Source organism: Chelonia mydas, chromosome 3 (genome assembly GCF_015237465.2).
Source record: "Chelonia mydas isolate rCheMyd1 chromosome 3, rCheMyd1.pri.v2, whole genome shotgun sequence".
NCBI lineage: Eukaryota > Metazoa > Chordata > Testudines > Cheloniidae > Chelonia > Chelonia mydas.
In genome coordinates this window covers 94,500,023-94,519,902 of record NC_057851.1, presented here as the reverse complement: position 1 = coordinate 94,519,902, position 19,880 = coordinate 94,500,023, and the positions used below count along the sequence as shown (strand labels likewise).

At 36.1% G+C, this 19,880-nt stretch overlaps 1 protein-coding gene across 20 annotated transcripts in view; it reads left to right on the top strand.

Moving 5' to 3' along the window:
• The window catches only part of PTPRK (protein tyrosine phosphatase receptor type K), a 577,439-nt gene that overhangs the window by 535,831 nt on the left and 21,728 nt on the right, over positions 1 to 19,880 (top strand). For 2 of the 20 annotated variants that reach the window (XM_037894756.2, XM_037894758.2), the window contains exons 14-24: positions 412 to 550; positions 1,717 to 1,758; positions 3,925 to 3,954; positions 8,103 to 8,263; positions 10,704 to 10,739; positions 12,214 to 12,225; positions 13,685 to 13,869; positions 15,499 to 15,586; positions 16,882 to 16,958; positions 17,155 to 17,172; positions 19,678 to 19,714. In XM_037894756.2, coding sequence (XP_037750684.1) covers positions 412 to 550; positions 1,717 to 1,758; positions 3,925 to 3,954; positions 8,103 to 8,263; positions 10,704 to 10,739; positions 12,214 to 12,225; positions 13,685 to 13,869; positions 15,499 to 15,586; positions 16,882 to 16,958; positions 17,155 to 17,172; positions 19,678 to 19,714 — 825 coding nt within the window. Of the gene's footprint in view, positions 1 to 411; positions 551 to 1,716; positions 1,759 to 3,924; positions 3,955 to 8,093; positions 8,264 to 10,703; positions 10,740 to 12,213; positions 12,226 to 13,684; positions 13,870 to 15,498; positions 15,587 to 16,881; positions 16,959 to 17,154; positions 17,173 to 19,677; positions 19,715 to 19,880 lie in introns of all 20 variants that reach the window. The other 18 variants (XM_037894760.2, XM_037894759.2, XM_037894765.2 and 15 more) reach the window with 14 other exon arrangements.

Sequence of the window (19,880 nt, the reverse complement as noted above, 5' to 3'; positions counted from 1 at the left end):
ATGGATCCTTCTAATAATCATTTGTAGACACTATTTGGGGTGTGTTTTGGTGGGGGGAAATTGTTGTAAAGAAAGTAATATTGATTTTGGGTGTTAACTGGAGTCCATTAAAACACATTTTCCCTCTGTTTTTTAATACTAGTGTTTGTTTTAAACTATATATATGCATTTGTATATCAGGTGAATACTATGAATTATTTATATATATAATATATACCCGATACAGCGTGTGTGATGTATCTATAGAAGTTCACAGTATGTACATCACACATGCATGTGCATGTATATATATATATATACACACACACACACACAAGGTGTTTGTGCATGTGTTTGTGTACTGTATTAACAAAATGTAGAAACTGTCTTTAAAGAACTTGCTTTAAATAACTTCTTTTTGGATTCATTTAGCAGCAGCAACAGAAGAACCAGAGGTGATTCCAGACCCAGCCAAGCAGACAGATCGAGTGGTGAAAATAGCAGGAATAAGTGCTGGAATTCTGGTATTCATCCTCCTCCTCCTAGTTGTCATATTAATTGTCAAAAAAAGGTAAGAATATTAAATTTTCCTGTCTCCTCCTGTTTCTTCTATACTGAATAATCCAAGAATATTCTTTCACAGATCATTTCAGGGAAAGACAATTGTCAGGACCAATAGCTGAATAAAATATATGCTCAGCATTTGAGTGGATTCTTATTTCCTCTTATTAGTTATTAGAACACTGTTTTTATACTAAATTTTGAGATATATATATAAATAAAATGAGGATTGCTGTCATTTTGAGGTCTAGTATCTTTACTTTTTTGTTATTCATTTCCAAGTAGCTTTATTTTTAAAGTTGTAAAGCTATACAGGAGTGCATTAAAAAGATAAAATTGAAATTCATGGATTCTTATTTACTTATTTTCCTTCCATATTGTAAACTTTACAGAGATTTGATTCCATATGCAGTCCTTATGAGTCCTTTGTTATAAATTGTCTGACTTTTCTTGCAAAATGTTTTAAATATTTTTGATATATTTGGCCCCATTCTTGTAAATCTAGAAAATAATATGTATTTTTTTAAAAATCACTTTATATCACTATAAAATTATTTGGTGAGTCCTTAGTGCATGATTTACTTATTTTTTAAGAAAGTATTAATCTGAATGAAATTCAGGTGGTTTTAGTACTTTTCACAGCCAGAAAACAAGCAATAGCACCATCTTCTGGAATTATAAAATGATAACTCTACACAAAAGGTTAATTTAATTTAAATGGTACTACAGTATACTACTTGTGCATTTTAAAAATATGCTTAACTTTTCAGTACTTTCAACTCTTAACCTCCCATAAAATTTCATAATCTATTTCTATAAATTCTTAGTCAGAACATCTGAACTATTAATACAATGAGTCCCTCATTCCCTCTTTTTTCCCTACACCTAATCCTTTACCCCGATCCCTCTCAGGATGCACAAACCAGCATGTCCTGCTTAAAATGAGATCTTTTTCTTTCAGAGGTTTGTGCATTGCAGTCTTTTTTTTCTCCCTTGAATTCTTAACAAAGAATATATTTGTAAATGTTGCATATGTTAAACTGAAATGACGTTTTCTATTATTTTTAAAAAATAGAAAAACATTAAAATTGTGCCTAAAATCATACTACATGTTATAATTAATGGTTTCCATTAGATTTTTTTTAATGTATTGCCTCTTTACAATTACCCCTGGAGATATATAACTTGGAGAAGAAACGTCTGCATTAGAAACATTAGGTATGCTTATGGTATTCTGTGTTAGTTAACTACATATGTGATTTTCCAAACAGTGCTTTCACTTCTCTCTGTTGACTACCTCTGTGGTTGAGAATTATATGCATATACAAAAGAGCAAGTCATAATGTTTTAAAGACATAAATTCTTATTATTTTCTCTATTTACACAAATTGGGAAGAGCAATATATAGATTTTTCAACTTTCAGCAAGGAATTTTGCTTGATCTGTATTGCAAGATGTATCGCTGGGACATATCTTTTCGCTATGGTCCCCTCATATTTGATAGAAGATTGTATGTGACTAGCTCCCCATTATATATTGCCAGTCACTTCCAAATGGGATTGGCTAATCTTGTGGGTAAGAACTGCATAAAACTTCAAGGGGTGTATGAAAACATTCGTTAGTAGATGTATTCATTCTTACATTCAAAGCCTTCCTGAACTCTTGCTTTCACTAGTTTTTAAATGAAGATTTAATTCCTAATGTATTAAATTGCTTGATGAAGATAAATTAACAATGTCAGTAAAATGATACTTTAAAACTTTTCTCCGTGTATGAAACCCTGCAAGCAATAATATGTTAGAAGTTATACTTGATCATCTGTCTAAAAATGCATAATACATTAAAACTTCTGCAACATTCTGTATTCAAAATAGGTGGGAAAATTAACCTATTTAATGAATCTTTAATGTTTGGTAATTTTTCACAATGATAGCTTAATTGGTCGTCTGCTGAAAATATAATAGATCTTTCAGTTTTTTCCCCTCAGGAAAAGTGGACAATTTTTTAGATCAACCCTTAGTCAAGGTCACTTACAACAAATATATAAAAGTTAAGACAATGGTATACACATACCTAAGTTAATTCAGTCCCTCTGGTGAATCAGGACAATTTGTATAATAAATCCATGAACAGATGGAACATCTCTTTCTCTCTCTGTCTCTCTCGCACACACTCTCTCTCTCTCACACACACACACATGCAAAGACACATTTCAGTTAAGTTTGATGGGATTGAAAATTTGATAAGTTACATATCAGCATACATATCCAATGATTCCATAATGTAGTATCCCTTTTGATACCTGAGATTGATTATAAGCTATTATATAGGAAAAATTAACAATACAATGAATTTACTCATTCCCATGGGTTTAATAAGTCTCATGTTAACATAGATCTCTAAATTTGATTAAATGTGGCTTTATCTTTTAATGAAGAAAAAAAACCTGAATGGTAAGCCGTTCTGTTCATGATTTCACAAGTCTAAGAGATGTTTTATGCTTTGCCTGATCATTTTGTGCAAATTGCTTTACATGCAACTGGATGAAACTCTATTGGCTCTTACAGTTTTATAAAGTAATCAAGCTAAGAAAAGGGATACTGCATCTTTCAAATAGCAATACCAGTTTTTTTTAATTGTTGGACTATTTCCAAATGTATTTCATTTCCTTCCATTTGTTTACCTTCCATATTTTTAAATGCTTAGCATGCATACATCAACATTTCTGACTTTAAGATTTAAAAATATTAAATATATGTTTGCATTCAGAAAATGTGTGTATATATAGGTATTAGTATACACATACATCTGCTGTAAAATGTGTATTGTGTATGGTATGAGTGTAAACATATATGTACATACAGTATGTTTGCAAACATATATGTACACCTGTGTACCAGTAACAACTTTAAAATGTCTTCATTAAATTTAGTGGTTTTCTGACCAAGTATATTAATACAATCTTTAGTTTTTGTAACTGAAAAGTAAAAAGCGTATTTAGTGCACAGGCTTTGTACACAGCTATTCCATTTATCATGACATTTAGGTAGTAATTGATCATCATACTATGCTGAACTTCATGTTGAAAATACATAATCCATTTAATTTTCCATTTTTTGGCAGTAGATTAAATGTCAGCATGTAATTTTCTCAAGTGATCTCTTTCTAAAAACCAAATCATTTTTATATGCCAGTGTATTTTTTTAATTGCATGGCAAAGTAAAGCTAATCAGTGCATGAGCAAGTTGAAATGCTAACCAAAGAAACATGAATTTTTCAATTTTTTTTTAAACACACATTTCTCTGCTTTGTTCAATGTGACGGAGTCACGCTTTTCATTCACCATTGCTTCTCTTTTTCCACTGTCTGTGATTTGCTTGCCAGGAGGAGCTACTATTCTTACTCCTACTATCTGTAAGTAGAAAATGGGTGACTTACTACTTTACATGTTTTAAAGATGCAGTATCCCTTTTTAAAAAAAGATAAAATATAGTCTTTATAATTTTGCTAAATTTCAATTATTGATACATTTCCTTAGTCTTAGGGGGTAAAGGTTCCCTTGTGGTTTTCCTATTTTACCTTGTTTTTTTTTTTAAAGGGATATTGTATTTATAACTGTATAATGAGATTTTTACTCTTTGCCTACCTTTTTTCCATAATTATCATTTTAGTTAGTATAGTCACATTTTGATTTGCATTCTATATCAAACTTACACGTCACACTACAAAATGTCTTGTGTAGTAGCTATCCTATAGGGAACCATGGTTGTGAATCACTATTTTTTGTTTTTATTTAACACGAACAAGTCAATGGAGAGAAAGTACATTTGCAGCTGATACTGCGTAACACCTGTAGTATGCAAATCAGATGTAAATTTCAAACATGTAAACAGGCTCTTGCATGTTGCCTGGAGGGCAGGGTGTTTACAGTGGTGGGAGCAGCAATGGGAAGGGTTTTTACAAAAATGTCTGTTGTATACAAGGTCTTTCTCTGTTGCTCATTGGGCAGTCTGCATATGCAAGTAAAAGTATTATTTTATACTGTGTAGCAGAATTATATTTTTGTCCGCGTTGGCCAAATTGAAATTTTGTAAGTTCTGTAATGATGTAGACATTGATTGAGCAAAGTGCTTGAGCATGTGCTTAACTTTAAGGATGTGCATAAAGTCCCATTGATTTCAAAGGGACTAAAGCAGTGGTTTTCAAACTGTGGGTCGTAACCCAGTACTGGGTCGCGGAATGTAAGGCACTGGGTCACGGCGGCTCTGGTCAGCACCACCAACCAGGCCTTTAAAAGTCCCATTGACAGTGCTGCCCGGCTAAGGCAAGCTACTGCCTACCTATTTCAACACCGTGCTGCGCCCCGGAAGTGGCCAGCAACAGGTCCGGCTCCTAGGCCGGGGGGCCACGGGGCTCCACGTGTTGCCCCTACCCCAAGCACCAGCTCCGCACTCCCTTTTGTTGGTTCCCAGCTGGAGAGGCAGTGCCTGTGGGAGGGAGTCGCTTGCACACCTCTGCCTAGGAGCTAGACCTGCTGCTGGCCACTTCTAGTGTGCAGCACGGTCCACAGTGCCAGGACAGGTGGGAAGCTTGCTTCTGCACCCCTGCTGCGCCACTGACAGGGAGCCGCCGGAGGTAAGCCTGTGCCCCAACCCCACGCCCCAACCACCAGCCCTGAGCCTGCCCCCCAAACTCTGAGGTCCCTCCTGCACCTCAAACCCCTCATCCCTGGCCCCACCCCAGAGCCTGCACCCAGAGCCCTGACCCCCTCCTGCACCATAACCCGCTACCCCAGCCCAGAGCTCCCTCCCACACTCCAGACCCCTCATCCACAGCTCCGTTGGGTCGCGGGCATCAACAATTTTCTTTAACTGGGTCGCCAGAAAAAAAGTTTGAAAACCACTGGACTAAAGCATGTGCTCAGCGAGTACCTGATTATGGATGCCCCTCTACATTTTTGTTTAAACGGGTTATTTACTTGACTTCTTTTAATAAAGTGGAAAAGCTAAACAAGCTGTTGTAAACTAACTCTGCCATTCTCTACTTCATTGTGATGAATTGTAATTTCCTTGTTAAATAAGAATTGCTTCAGCCAAAGATAATTAACTGCATAGTTTCATACTATGATAGAGCTCTTTTTCCCTCTTGACACCCCTTGAAACACCCACCTGCCTTAGGTTTATGCACTTGGATCCTTTGATAGATAATGAGAATCATTTACGCTTCTGTCAATCTCAGGTACTTACATAATAAATTGCTTAACTGTCTGACCGGATGTGCCTTTAGAAAACATCAGGCCTACAAGGAGTCAATAAATTGCAGTGCTAGAACACAATGGGCCTTTTTTGAGGAAGTTGAATTAGAGCAGAAAAATTAGTAGTGAACTACTGTTATACATTAATAAGTTGTAAAGCTTTTCAGTGGCTGCTGATTTATGTAGCATAGCTAGCAAATTTTGATACAAAGTGGTGCTTTAAAAGGGGGCTTAGTATAGCTGAGAGATTAGACTTAATAACCGTTTTTGTTCCTTTCCAGAGGTGGCGTTCAAAGCTAGGAGCCTTCCAAATGGGAGCTTTAATGTCTGGAAAATATCTGAAAGGCTTTGATACTAGAAAACTAGACTCTGAACTAGAAATGCCAGTTTCAGAAAAGCTTTGACAGAATTAGAGAGCAGTAATAAATCTGGAGCATTTTCAGTTCTGGGGCTTCTATTTTTATGGATTTTAAAGGTTTGTTCAGCTGGAGTATTACATAAACAAACTTTGCTAATTACTCTAAAAATGCCTCCCTGGAGAGAACCTATATCATAAAGTGTTTTAAAGAGACACCAAAAATGTATTATTCACTAATGGAACCATGCGAACATGTTTATTTTTGGACATCAGAATTCTAAATTTTTGACCCCTCGGGCTTTAATTAAAGAATAATAGTCTGAGAAGACCTTCAAGACGTCCTTAACAGACTGGTGGTTGTTAGGATGAAAGTGTCAAGGAGAGGAAGGAGTTAGATCAATCTAAGAATCTTCCCTGCTTGATTATATATGAGGAGACCAGTTTTCAGGTCTGCTGTGCCTTGTCTATCTTCAACACTTCTTGGTGGGCCTTAAAAGCTTAATTAAGTTTGTGAAACCTGAGAAACAGACTTCAAAGGAATTAGTATCTCGTGAAGAGACAGCCCCACTTCCTATTTCTGGACACCAGGGTAGATCACTTCCCTGTTCTGGTCTGTCGTAAATCCTAGCACATACCAAGCTGATGGTATACATAACCTACAGTAGTGTTTTCCTCACCAACCTCTCCTGTGTAGCTGCAGAATATTGAAATTTTGCAGCCAACACTAGAAAGCTCTAACAGAACTTTTATCCTATGAAATATAAGACAGATATGCAAATTGTAAAAGCATTTAACACTATGGTAATAACATTGCTTTTGGACAGAAAAAGGTCATGAAATTAAACTGCTTTTTAAAAATATTAGATTTTCAACATACAGTATTTGCTATGCTGATTACCTCTTTTCTATATGGTGCTTTTGGTTCATCCAAGAAGACCATGCTAAATGGTTATCTTAGCCATACTGCTTTGAGCTGTAGTTGTTACTACAACAACAATTTGGAATATTTAATAATATTTTAACATAATAAAATGTATGTAAATCATTCATAAAGAACAGAAGAACACTTTATTAATACCCTGAACATTTAAGACTTTAACTATAGTAGTCTTAAAATGACGACTATAATCTATCGGCTCTGACTTCAAAGGGCAATGAGTCACTTGCAGTGCTGCATTCATAAGGAGAGTTTCTTGAACTATTTCCTCAATGTGCAGTTCAGGTGCAGTGACTGTTAAATTTTGGTTTTAGCTGTACAATTCAGGGTGCTACGGCATTTGTGTGTGATACAGTCACAGTCTGTGGTTGCTAATTCAAAAAATCTAGTGTTCTCAAATTGCATAGAATACAGATTTTTCTGAACAAAAAAGTTAGAATCAGGGAAGATAAAGAAATCTCATACCATTTAGTATTGTGTCTATAAAGGGAAGGAGCAGCTCCTAACATGAAATGTACCATTAATCTGCATTGAATAATTATGTTGTGTTGTTGGATTTCTTGGCTAATAAAGTAATCTCAGTGGTAAAATGATTTTTCCCTAATAGGAAGAACAGGGAAATGAATTATCCAGTTATAAAGTCCAAATGTAGACTTAAATGGGGATGATTGATAAAATTGCATGTACAGATGATAATTTATCATTTTAGTTAAAATATAACTATAACCTCTAATTTGTTTATATTAGTATAATTACTCTCTAGAAAAAAATTAATACTCACTAGGTAGGGAAATAAGAATGTGCATATTAAAGTATTTATGCAGCATAAATATTATATTCTCTCTTTCTCTCATATAGCAGGAAATACAAGTGCAGCTATGCTTATTGGATCATTGGCCAGTGCTTGTTGCCACCAAGCCTCACTCACATGCGCCGTTAATTACTATTGCAGGTGTTAATGTTTCATCAAATATTAAGGTGTTTTGGGTTGTTGTTTTTTCTTGGCTGGGCAGCAAACTTGCTAAGAAACGCAAGGATGCCATGGGGAACACCAGACAAGAAATGACACACATGGTGAACGCAATGGATCGGAGTTATGCTGATCAGAGCACCCTTCATGCAGAGGATCCCCTCTCAATCACATTTATGGACTCTCATAACTTCAGCCCCAGATGTAAGTACAACAGTGCTAGATCCTATTGACTGTAGTTGGCTATAAGGGAATTGGAAAGGCAGGTTAGTGTGCTTTTCTGGATTGTTGCATATTGCACTGGTTCTCAACCAGGAGTATGTGGAGGTCTTCCAGGGGGTACATCAGCTCATCTCAATATTTGCCTACTTTTACAACAGGCTACATAAAAAGTACTGGTGAAATCAGTGCAAATTGAAATTCCATACAGACAATGACTTGTTTATACTGCTCTGTATACCATACACTGAAATGTAAGTACAATATTTATATTCCATGGTAAAAATGAGAAAGCAAGCAAATTTTCAGCAATGGTGTGCTGTGACACTTTTGTATTTTTATGTCTGATTTTGTAAGCAAGTAGTTTTTAAGTATTCTGAAAGTTGGGTTACCCAAGACAAATCCAACTCCTGAAAGGGGTACAGTATTCTGGAAAGGTTGAGAACTGCTGGCATATAGGACCAATCTACAAATGTAGATTTCAGTGGGAAATAAGAGAAATAAAAATGTTTAGAAAGGAATGCTTATGTATAATGGATTGGGAGTATTTTTCCATAGGAGTGTGTCATGTTTGATATACTTACAGCCAGTTATATTTAGTACTGATTAGTACACCTTCTAGAGTCAATTCTGTGTTTTTAGAGTACCTTTTTAAATTGCATTCCAAAATTTTCTTTTCGCAGGCAAGGGCATCGTATACCAAAATATTAAATAATGACTATTTTGTACAATGTCTGTAACCATAAACAATTAGCTTTTTTTTTTTTTTTTTAAAAAGAGCTCCAAATAAGTTTCTCCCTTTTGGAGGTGAGGAGCTTGCAACAGGGAACAACAATTCAACTTCCCTTCCTTTTGTAAAATGCATGTTTGCTGGCATACTTGGAGGTTTGCTACATACTTATATTTCTTTGAAGACAGGAAGGGTTATTACTGAAATGTGTAGTTTTGAGACTCCCTTACTATAGTACTTCTAAGGTCATGACTCAGGAAGGCATTTAAGTCAATGTTAAGCATGTGATTAAGTGCTTTCCTGGATCATGGTCTATATCAGTACTTGCAAATACTTCATGATTCATTTCAGAACTGAGTAGTAATTATAACAGTGATCTTTGATCTCTTGCATTATTGCTCCTTAATATTGTTGGAGAAAATTTAAAATGTAGGTGATAATGTCAAAAATTAGTTTTTAACTTTTTTGCACTTGGAGGCAGTTAGAACTCTGAGCAGAAACTCTCTTGGTGGTTTGGCAGCAGTATGTTATTTTGTGATATAGGAAACAAAATTTGGGGGTAACCTTAGATCTCGCTGTTCAGGTCAGTACAGCTCAATATGCTGTGGAGACGACATTCTTTAAATATCTCTTATCCAGTTTAATACCAACCTAGCTTGCCACTTCTGTATGGAGTTAAGGTACTATACTAGTGGCTGTGTACAGTTGTGGCTAGAGTTGGTCAGAATTTTGCCAACGACTGCTAATTCATCAGAATCTAAACAAGAAATGAGGTAGGGCTCCTTTGGCCACCTGCCTGGTTTCCTGCCAGCTCTCTCACCCAGCTCCTCAACAGCCAGTCTGGAAGCCCTGGGAATGCTGACTCACAGGCTTCGGGGGTCTGCAGCTTTGGAGAAGACAACCAGGCAGATTGCCCTGTGGCTCTGACTTTATTCCATTTTACAGAAAATTTTGAATTTTTTTGTTCTCGTTCCAAATCAGATTTTGAAATATCAAAATCCTCCATGAAATGGAGTACATTTCTCCCAACAGCTCTAATCATGGCCCATAAAATCCTGCCAGTTTTAAGTAAGGTATGGTTATGTCAGTATGTGCAGCATTTCCTTGTTTTTCCCTGTACTTACTACAGGAAATACCTTGAGTACTACAAATAATGAGGCTATTAACTGCAAACATTTATTTAGTTTTCTAAGATAATTGGAAAGCTTTTAAGGAATACCCTTTGTTATTGGAATTGGGGTATTTGGGTAAATGTTGCATATTAAGGGATGGGTTGGGTTAAAAAGGAAAGGCATGGTTCAGTAAAAGTGAACTATTACATCACTGCTAATGAAGACTAGTGGGAGACCGTGTTCCTTCCAAGAATAAAAGCTTATTGAGTTAAATGCATATGATATCTTACTGGACTTCACTGCAAATAAGAATCTCTTCTGCTTGTATCCTTATTCTTAGGAACATCATCACCTAATTTAATGCTGCTGAAGTTTAGTTTGTCTTAGCTATTAATATAAATATACTGCACATACCCTTTCCCCTCTGTTATGCATGATGTCCAGTAAACTGGAAGTATACATTCTCTATTTTCTGTAACAAAATTAATGGGAGTTTCACTGTGCATTTATCATGTTGTTTTTCTTCTTAAAAATACACTAATTGAGGGTAATGTATTTCTTCATGAGCTTTGTTTTCCTGCAGTGCCCAATGATCCACTTGTGCCGACTGCTGTGTTAGGTGAGGACCTAGTCCTTCATCCTCTGTTCCTGCATGGATTTCATCTCCTTGCATGGTTTATAGCTCTGTCAACAAATATATTGTGTGCAGTATTGAAGCTGCTTGTTTTAGATAATAGATAGCCAAGCTATTATCAGACAATGCAGGTGTATTCAACTCTATACTCAGTTTATCAGCTCAGTTAAAGTTGAAATAAGTGTCAATAAAAAAAAAGAGCAAGAGAGAGAGAGCATTCTTTAATTCTTGCATTTAATAATTCCCCATGGCACTAGGACTAATCCAGATGAATTGATCTGTGAGGCTAGGACCTGGAGGAGTGGGGGGCAACAAAACAAAAACCTGTATTATGATTAGATAGCACCCCAAGCTCTATTTTCTAACTAAAGAATGGGGAGAAGGGGGAGATTAAATATCTAATATGCAAGAAAGATTAATAAAATCTTGATTTATGCTTTCCACCCTTTATGTAATTACAGTTTTCAAATGCCCCTGAGTGATAGGCAGTGGTGACTTTGGAATTATTGCAAACATTGAAGAGGTTTTGTTTTGTTTTAATTTATTTTATTCTATTTTTGGCTTTAGAAACAATATTGAAGAACTTTGTTTTATAGAAAATGGTTTTTAAAATGCAGTGGAAAAATGAAATTTGTATCCTGTTTTCTGACTTGATATAATCTAATGAATGATATTAGAGTTCAGTCAGTTACCATGGCTGCTTTAATACTAAAAAGTCAGCAAAATTAGACTTACTGATTGGGTGGTATTTAAAAATTGAACTTTCCCTAATGTGTTTCTTTGGGAGACTTTTTTCTAATATGCATTATCTCAGTCTTTTACTATTCATGTAGGCCACGTCCAACTATATTTGCAATGACATTAGAACTACTGAAACTACTAATTCATCTAGGTGAAACAAATTTCTTGATAGCCAATGGTAAATCTGTTGAAACTATACTGTGACATATAACTGTGAAGAGCAAGCGCTAGGGGTTAATTGAAGGAGAGTTTAATAGTTTTTGTATGTATTCACATCTCGGCATACTTTTCGTTTGTTTTGCACAGATGAGCAGTTTTTCATATGACCAGAACTATAATAATTAGTCTTATTTTAGCTAAAGGTTGTGTTAGGTTGTAGTGGTACTAGATGTTTGAATGATTTTTTTAGTTCATTTTCTTCATTTTTAGCATGCTAGTGTCTCATTCCATTCTACATACATTATCTAGTAGTAAGTTACTCTGATAATTTTGGTTTTCCTAGATCCATACCATTCCATTGGATTCAGTGGGGAGCTCTACTTAAAAATTGATGGCGTGATATAGCCCTTATATTTTAGAAACTATTTGAAATATTATAAAGCCTCATAACTTTTAATGCTATTTATCGTTTAGTCGTTTTCTAATCTAATACAGACTTCAAATAAATTTCTTATGTTCTTGTTCACTTTTTGTTTTTTGCTGCTTCAATGGGTTAAAGTGCCTATTACTGGTAAGTATAGTGGAACTGCACATCAAGAGAATGTTTAAAATGTATATGGTTTAATATGTATAATACCACAGTAAAAGTGAGTGGTACATGGCACTCATGCTATTAGGTGGTTTAATGAGGCATAAATGTATTGAAATTAGCAACTCTTGTGTAACAGCTTATGGAGCAAGGTTACTTATTTTAAGGTTGCATTTGATACAGCATTCAAGTTTTGTGCACCTTTGGCAGAATTGTAGAGAATTTTTAAATGCAGGGCTCCCTGTCCAGACCTTGAAATACTGGCTACATTGCTAGGGCTTTCTGCTTGGTTCGTTGGAAGGGACAAGAGTGGACTGATTGCAAAGTGGCATGTATGGGTGTTGGATCTCTTATGGAATGATTTGGAATGATAAATCAACTTTTGCCTATGAAAACAGCAGCAACATACTTCGAGTGGCCAAGTATCGAAAATCTGGTTTCTGTATTACAGTGTATCTTCCTAAATACTACCTGTAGTTTTCATTGGAATTTTGAAAGTGGCATTCACCTTTACTTCCTGTGCTAAACAGTCAATAGAATTGCTGCTTGCTATTAGCATTTCACAAAAGAAGTTGAATCCTTGTCAGTAGTGTAAGAAGTGATCCCTTTATGGAGTTTATACATCAGTTTAGGTTTGAGTAGTATTTCTGGAATCCTTCAGGAGGAGAGGATAGTTCCATATTAATTTTATAAATAGTATTTTTCTTTACATAAAATGGAGTGTGTTCAGCTGAAATCAGGACACTTGACAACTCAGCTGTTCAGCTGAAGGATAGGTGGCACAATGATAATAATTATTATTATAATGATAATTAAATTATTAATTATACTTCTGTATGTGTTGGTTCTTCATCCCAAACGGATTATGTAGGCTGAACCCTAATACGAAGATTTTTTAATAACAAGTGGTATATCTGTAATCTACAATGTTTGGTAGGGTTTTTTTGTTTGTTTTTTAAACTGGGATCTGAACTCACTGATTCTGGATGTAGAGCCATCGTGAGCTGGGAGCACTGAAGAACTAGCCTCATTATGTTGCTTATTTCATAGTTTTGTTGTCTTTATTACAGAAGCTTGTTTCAGAAAAGTTTACATGTTAAATAACAGTGAGAAAGTGAAGTTTTCTAAAAAGTGACTATTAAAAACTAGCTTTGTAGCTTTTTAGTGAAGTGCCCTTAGACCTTCTGTTCTACAGGAAAGAGAATCTCAATCTTTTCAGTGTGTTTGCAATCAAATAAATAAATTTATTTACTTAACACCCAGAGTGTGGTAGGTGCTAGCTTGCACACTCAGGAATTTTGGGGGAAGGTGAAGTGATGAGAAACTGTAAGTCTCTGTTTCAATAACAGATTGAACATTTTACTGTAGTTGATTCATTTTAACTGTATACACTAGTGTTAGAATAAATGTTACTTACTTCTCCGGGCTTTTGTAACCACAGATGAGAATCACAGTGCAACAGCTGAGTCCAGTCGCCTGCTGGATGTCCCTCGCTACCTTTGTGAAGGAACAGAGTCCCCTTACCAGACTGGACAGCTGCATCCGGCCATCAGAGTAGCTGATTTGCTACAACATATTAACCTCATGAAGACATCTGATAGCTATGGTTTTAAAGAGGAATATGAGGTAGAATTGCAGTGATTTATTCATGAATTACTCTATCAGAAAAACCCCTTGTGAGTACAGTATCTTGTTTGCAATGAGGGCTCTGGGTTGCAGAGGGGTTAAACTAATCATAATGGGGTGAAAGAAAATTTGACAGAGAGATAGATAGTGGGATAATCCCAGAGGGATACCTAATATAATACCTTATATTAGGTAAGGAGAGGAGTTCCATTACTTGAGACATTCCAAATGACAGTAGTCTGGACAAAGCACTAGAAATGTCCAACAGTGAAAAATCCAGCACTGGTGGTGAAGGGTAGGTACAGATGGACAGATAACTCTCCTCCACCTCTGGCTTTGGATTCTCTGGGATGATTCTGTGAGGTTAGAATGTCAAAAACAGTACAACCAGTAAAGTGTTACAGTCCAGTTTGTATACAATTACAACTATATTTTAAAAAGAAGTAATGGTTTCCACTTGCTTGGTAAACTGTGCTGATTAAATTTAGAGCCCTCCACCCACCACCTACTTATGGATTTAAGAGGAGAACTAAACTTAATGTGGATGCGTAGCTGTTTTCATCATACCCCTGCCATTTCCCCTCTTCACTTACACACATTTTCCCCTTTGTCAGTGTTTTCTTATACCGTGCTTCATTTTAGGGCTTTGCTTCCATAGTGCACAAAGAGCAGTGACTAGTTTAGTCCCTGATTTCTACTTCAGATGGATGGCCTCCTGCTAAATCCCTCCTTGCCCTAACGTGGGCCTATGGTGAAGAATGTGCTTTTAAGTTTGTTTCCATAGTGACTGTTCTGTTTCTGTGGCCGATCTCCCAGGTAGGGGCAGCACAACACCCAGAAAGGAAGCTATAGTGGTACATGCCTTCAGCTATTAGCTACAAGCATGGAATACAAGTTGTGGGCGATGGAAAAGAACATAGAGAAAAGTCTCACTGCCATTGCTCAGATAGCAACATTTATTTTACACCCTTCACAATATGGAGAGGAGTTTGAAAATGTTTTGGTAGCAGTTTTAAAGTTTTAGCTTTAAAATAAGAGCACAAACAGCAAGAGTTTTAGGAGAAGTCTTCATGATTGCTGTGTTCAAGAGTAACGCCTGCTCCAGTCTAAGAAAAATTATGGAACAGGTAGTAGGTGTCTGAATCTATTGTGGTACATTATAAGAGGGGGGAGGGTCAGTCTGTGTATATTTAATCTAGATTTCCTCTTCTTTTCCTTCCTCCCCACCTTGTGAAGACCACTGAGCACTTGCCTGTCCATTTCTAGCTCTTCATCAAACCTCCATCATACCTCCATCTATTTTGGGCCAGGAGGACTGGGTTTGAAATCCCTTTGGAAATCAGTCAGTGACTGATTCATTAGCCTATAGGGATTGCTGAGAGAGAGACTTTCCCTCTTCCTATAGCTACATTTCTACTTCTGCTATCAAGGAAGCTAGTGGGTGACGGATCAGATAATCAAAGCTGAGATTCTTTCATGATAGAGAACTGTCAGGATATAATCATGCGATCCTAAAAAAGATGTCTTTAGTAATGTTTTTTCCAAAATTTACATAGGTTTTACCATGGTTAGATTAATAATTTTATTCAAACTAATTTCCTAATCTATATATATATTTTTTTTTAATAGAGTTTCTTTGAGGGACAGTCAGCATCTTGGGATGTCGCTAAAAAGGATCAAAACAGAACAAAGAACCGATATGGAAACATTATAGCATGTAAGTTCCTAGATGGCTTGCCGTCAGTGTTTGACTCTGCTGATATTAATTGTCATGTACTTTTGTATTTATTGAACAGTTTTTAAAGTAAAAATAAAAAATGCAGTGGCACATCTGCTTATAAAATCAAGTGCTCATTATTGATCAGTGCAGAAATACAGGTCTATCTTCAGAATTTGTGCCATTGTTAAAGATTCTTTCCCTTCAGGCTAATGTGTGTTTAATTTTATGTTTGTACGTAAAATGCATGTAGAGATTAAACATGTGAGAGGGACAGAGTAACAAAATCCCTTTGAATGTTACTTTAATTGTAGTTTTGTGCAATTATAATTGTATTCCAGGTTAAAGTATATCAGACTGTCAACAGGCTCTTTTGTTGTTGTTGCTTGTAGCCATTGTGTCTGAACCCCAGTTGTGTAACATAGGTGTGTTTTACATTGATGGCTAGGAGCAGGGAATCCTGACTCTCTCAAATCCTTAGGCGTAATGCTTTTGCTAGCTCAGAGTATGTCTATACTTAAAATGCTACAGTGGCACAGCTGTGCCACTCTAGCGCTTCAGTGTACACATTACCCACTCCAGCGGGAGGGATTCTCTTGGTGTAAGTAATCCACCTCCCTGAGAAGCTGTAGCTTGGTCAACAGTATAATTCTTCTGTCCACCTAGCGCTCTCAATACTGGGGGTTAGGTCAGTTTAACTATGCCACTAAGGGGTGTAGACCAGGTCTTAGATTCAAACACAGGCTAAACATATTTGATTATCATTTTATATGGGAGTTGTGTATGCAATAATAATGCCACTCATAACATTTGAATGATTGAAAGCATGTTGCTAATATGCACATTGCAGTTTTTTAAGGCGCTATATACGAAGTTACATGACGGTGGGAGCAAAGGACTCGTAGTCAGAACTGTTTGGGTTTCTAGTTTACCATCTCTGCCACTAACTTGTTTTGTGACTTGGAGCAAATCACATAGATTCTTTGTCTCTATTTACCTTATGTAGCATTGTGATAGCTACTGACTACACAGGGTTAATGAAACTTATTAACTGTTGTGAAATGCTTTCAGACCCTCTGACAAAAGACCCCTCTCTGTGTAACTATAAGGTAATCCCTCTGATTTAAAGATTTTTAAATTATCAAGCACTAGTAGTTTCCTCAGAAGCCTTTCCAGTCCACTAAATCATTGTAATTTACAGTTGCCTGCCATTTATTTCACATTTATATTCAAGCCAGGTCTGAAGAAACTTCTATTACCTATTTTTGTTTTTTTGTCTTATATTAAATTTACAGATGACCACTCCAGAGTGATTTTGCAACCTGTTGAGGATGATCCTTCTTCAGATTACATTAATGCCAACTATATAGATGTAAGTGGTTGCATGGATTTCTGCCTTTCACCTTGCCAGCTTCTGTGTGTGAAACTTTCTGCATGTTGTGCCTACAAATTTATTGAAAGCTTTTTTTTTAATTAAGAACAAAATGTACACTTTCCTTGTTCTACGTCCCAGTACTCACTGACATTGTTGTGCTTTCTTTCACATCTGACTTTGGTTTGGCCTGTAGATTTGGCTGTACAGGGATGTAAGTACCACTATATGTGAATAACAGCATCCTATTGTAAATATTTGCTATAGACATTGTTCTTAATTACTTTACTTTTCTGTTTTTATTACTAGATATCAATGCATGCTTCATTTAATTTACCTCATGTAATATCTGTTCTTTTTTTTTTTTCCATTTTCTTTTGTGTAAATACTTTATGTATGTACCTGTGTTAAAGAGATCGCTTAGACTGTTAACATAGTTCTAGGTATTGTTACATAAACCAGAAAAACTTCCCTCTTTAAGAAAATTTGCTGTTTATTTAAATTTTATTTTGGATGGTTTCGTTTACTAGCATTTATTTTCCCCTCCCATTTTTATGCGAGAAGCTGGATAGTATGCTGTAAAGTAGTGGTTCTGAAAGTCTATCGAGGTGGTGTTTCTAATACATGGCTTGGAAAGGAGTTGGGGAGGATAGCCTTATTTATTTTCTTAAGGGCAACCGTCATCAAGCGGAATATGTAATTAATATTTGATCTTGAGGTGCCAATTGGATATTATACAGTATATACACAAACATATATATATATATTTATATTATTTTAGAAATGTAGTGTAAGTTTCTTGATTTCTACTGTAGATCTTTTTTCAAATTTGAATTTCCACATTTTGTCAGGAGTTCAAAGAAACAGGAATCTTGAGAGATCTCTGCCATGTGTATTGGTCAAGAAAATATAACCATGTTTAACCGAAACCTTGAGGAAAAAAGAGGGTGGGAGAATAAATAATTTGGATGAATGAAAGACCTGGGTGTGTTTTAAAGGGCTGTTTTTTTCTCAACTTCTTTTATATGTAGCACCACACTAACTCTTTTCCCTTTCTGTGTATAGAGAGAGTGTAACACTGTGTTAACCTTGTGTAATTTGAAGTTGGGGCTAGGTATTAAAACCTCATGGGGGATTGGATTGTCCTTCCTGGGGTGTTTTTTAAGAACACTTGAGTAATCCGGTCCATTCTAAAGACACAAATAAAATGCTGTTCAGAAGGATTTTTATGAGCTGCAGAGGAAGGTAATCAGTCGTTGGCAAGGATGATTAAACAGTTCTCAGAGAGAGGCTTTGAATTGCACCGATACGTGGAAATCAGTTTAGTGGCAACAAGGGGATACAAGAAGTCTAAAGATCCATGATTCCTCTAATGAGTGTTTGACCCTGTTGGCTTAGTAAGACTATAACACAGCAAATAGCTGGGGTTATTTCTCTCACATTTTCACAGAATGATATCACTTATATCACTTCCTCTCATACTAGTACTACTAAATTTAGTTCCTTCCTACAGCCCTGATCTTTCTACCTTATTACTAGCATCAACCTGAATAAGTTTTTGGTGACTTAATTTAGTACAGGATCCATTCATCTCGCAGTTCACATGCTAATAACTGACAGTTGATGATGATGTGCAGAACAGCAAGCAATGGAACTTAGCCAGCTAGCTGGAAAGGTTCAGTTGTACAGGTTTGGTTTTGTATATGTGTGTGTGTATATACATGCGTGTGTATCATGTACGATATAATACACATACACACACTCTGTATAATATTGAAAACATTTTGCAAAACATTCTGTTGTACCCAAATGCAGCAGGGCATTGATTCTACGCGCACACACACATTGTCCAGCTCTAACATTGGAATGTTCTGTTGTTATTATATATGGCTCTAATAGATATTATTGTGCATTTGTAATTAAAATTATTTTTATAAGAAAATAAGAAGTCTATATTCGTTTAATTGCTTATGGCAACAAGGACTATCACTTTTGGTAATGTGAAGGCAAAGCCCATTTTCACTAAATTTAAAATAAGCCACCCAATGCACTCAGCAGAGAAAGGGGGTGTCAAAAAAAAGACTAATTAATAACCCCAGTGACCTGACTAAACTAATTTTTACTATTACAGTACAAGTATGCTCAGGTCCGACGTTAATCTTTCCATTGTATTGGTTACCATTTGAACCTTTTCAGATTTAATAGATCAGTTTGTTATGAGCTATTCAGTGGCGGCTCTTGACTTTTTTGACAGGTGAAGCACAAATCACAAAATAGTTATTTCTACCCCGGGGTAGAAATAAAGCGTACCTTATTTATAGTGAAGAAACAGCAGGCAGATTTGGGAGCTGGACCTGCCACCACTGCTGCTGCTACCTCAAACTTTCTGGTATTGCATTTTGCTACTGGAGAGAGAGAGTTGTGCCATTTAAATCGAATCATAATTTGTCCTTAAATCTGTATGTATTTATCAATTTTTTAAAAAAGAATATGCAGAATGTGTTTTGTACCTTTTGGGAATTCTTGATTAGGCTGTGCCTCACTGGCCTGGGCTGACAAAGCCGCCCCTGACCTATACACAGTTCTTAGCTACTAGTCTGTTCTGAAAAGGTTTTCTATAGCTAAGCTGTCTTACAGTTCATTATGTCTTCATTTCCCCCTCCCTAGCTTGCTCTGGTTGGTATTAAAGTACAGAAACCAACTTATTCTTCTGTTTTAGGGCTATCAAAGACCAAGTCACTACATTGCAACCCAAGGTAAGAATCTTCCAGAGCACTGTCACCCAGCAAACCTGCTCCATAACAATCAGTGGACTCTGCCCTTAAACCTATGATATAAAAATGGAACTAGATTTGGTATGTAGTGTATAGTTTGCAGCAGCCACTGTTTATCCTTCTATGCTGCAGCAATTTAATATAATTT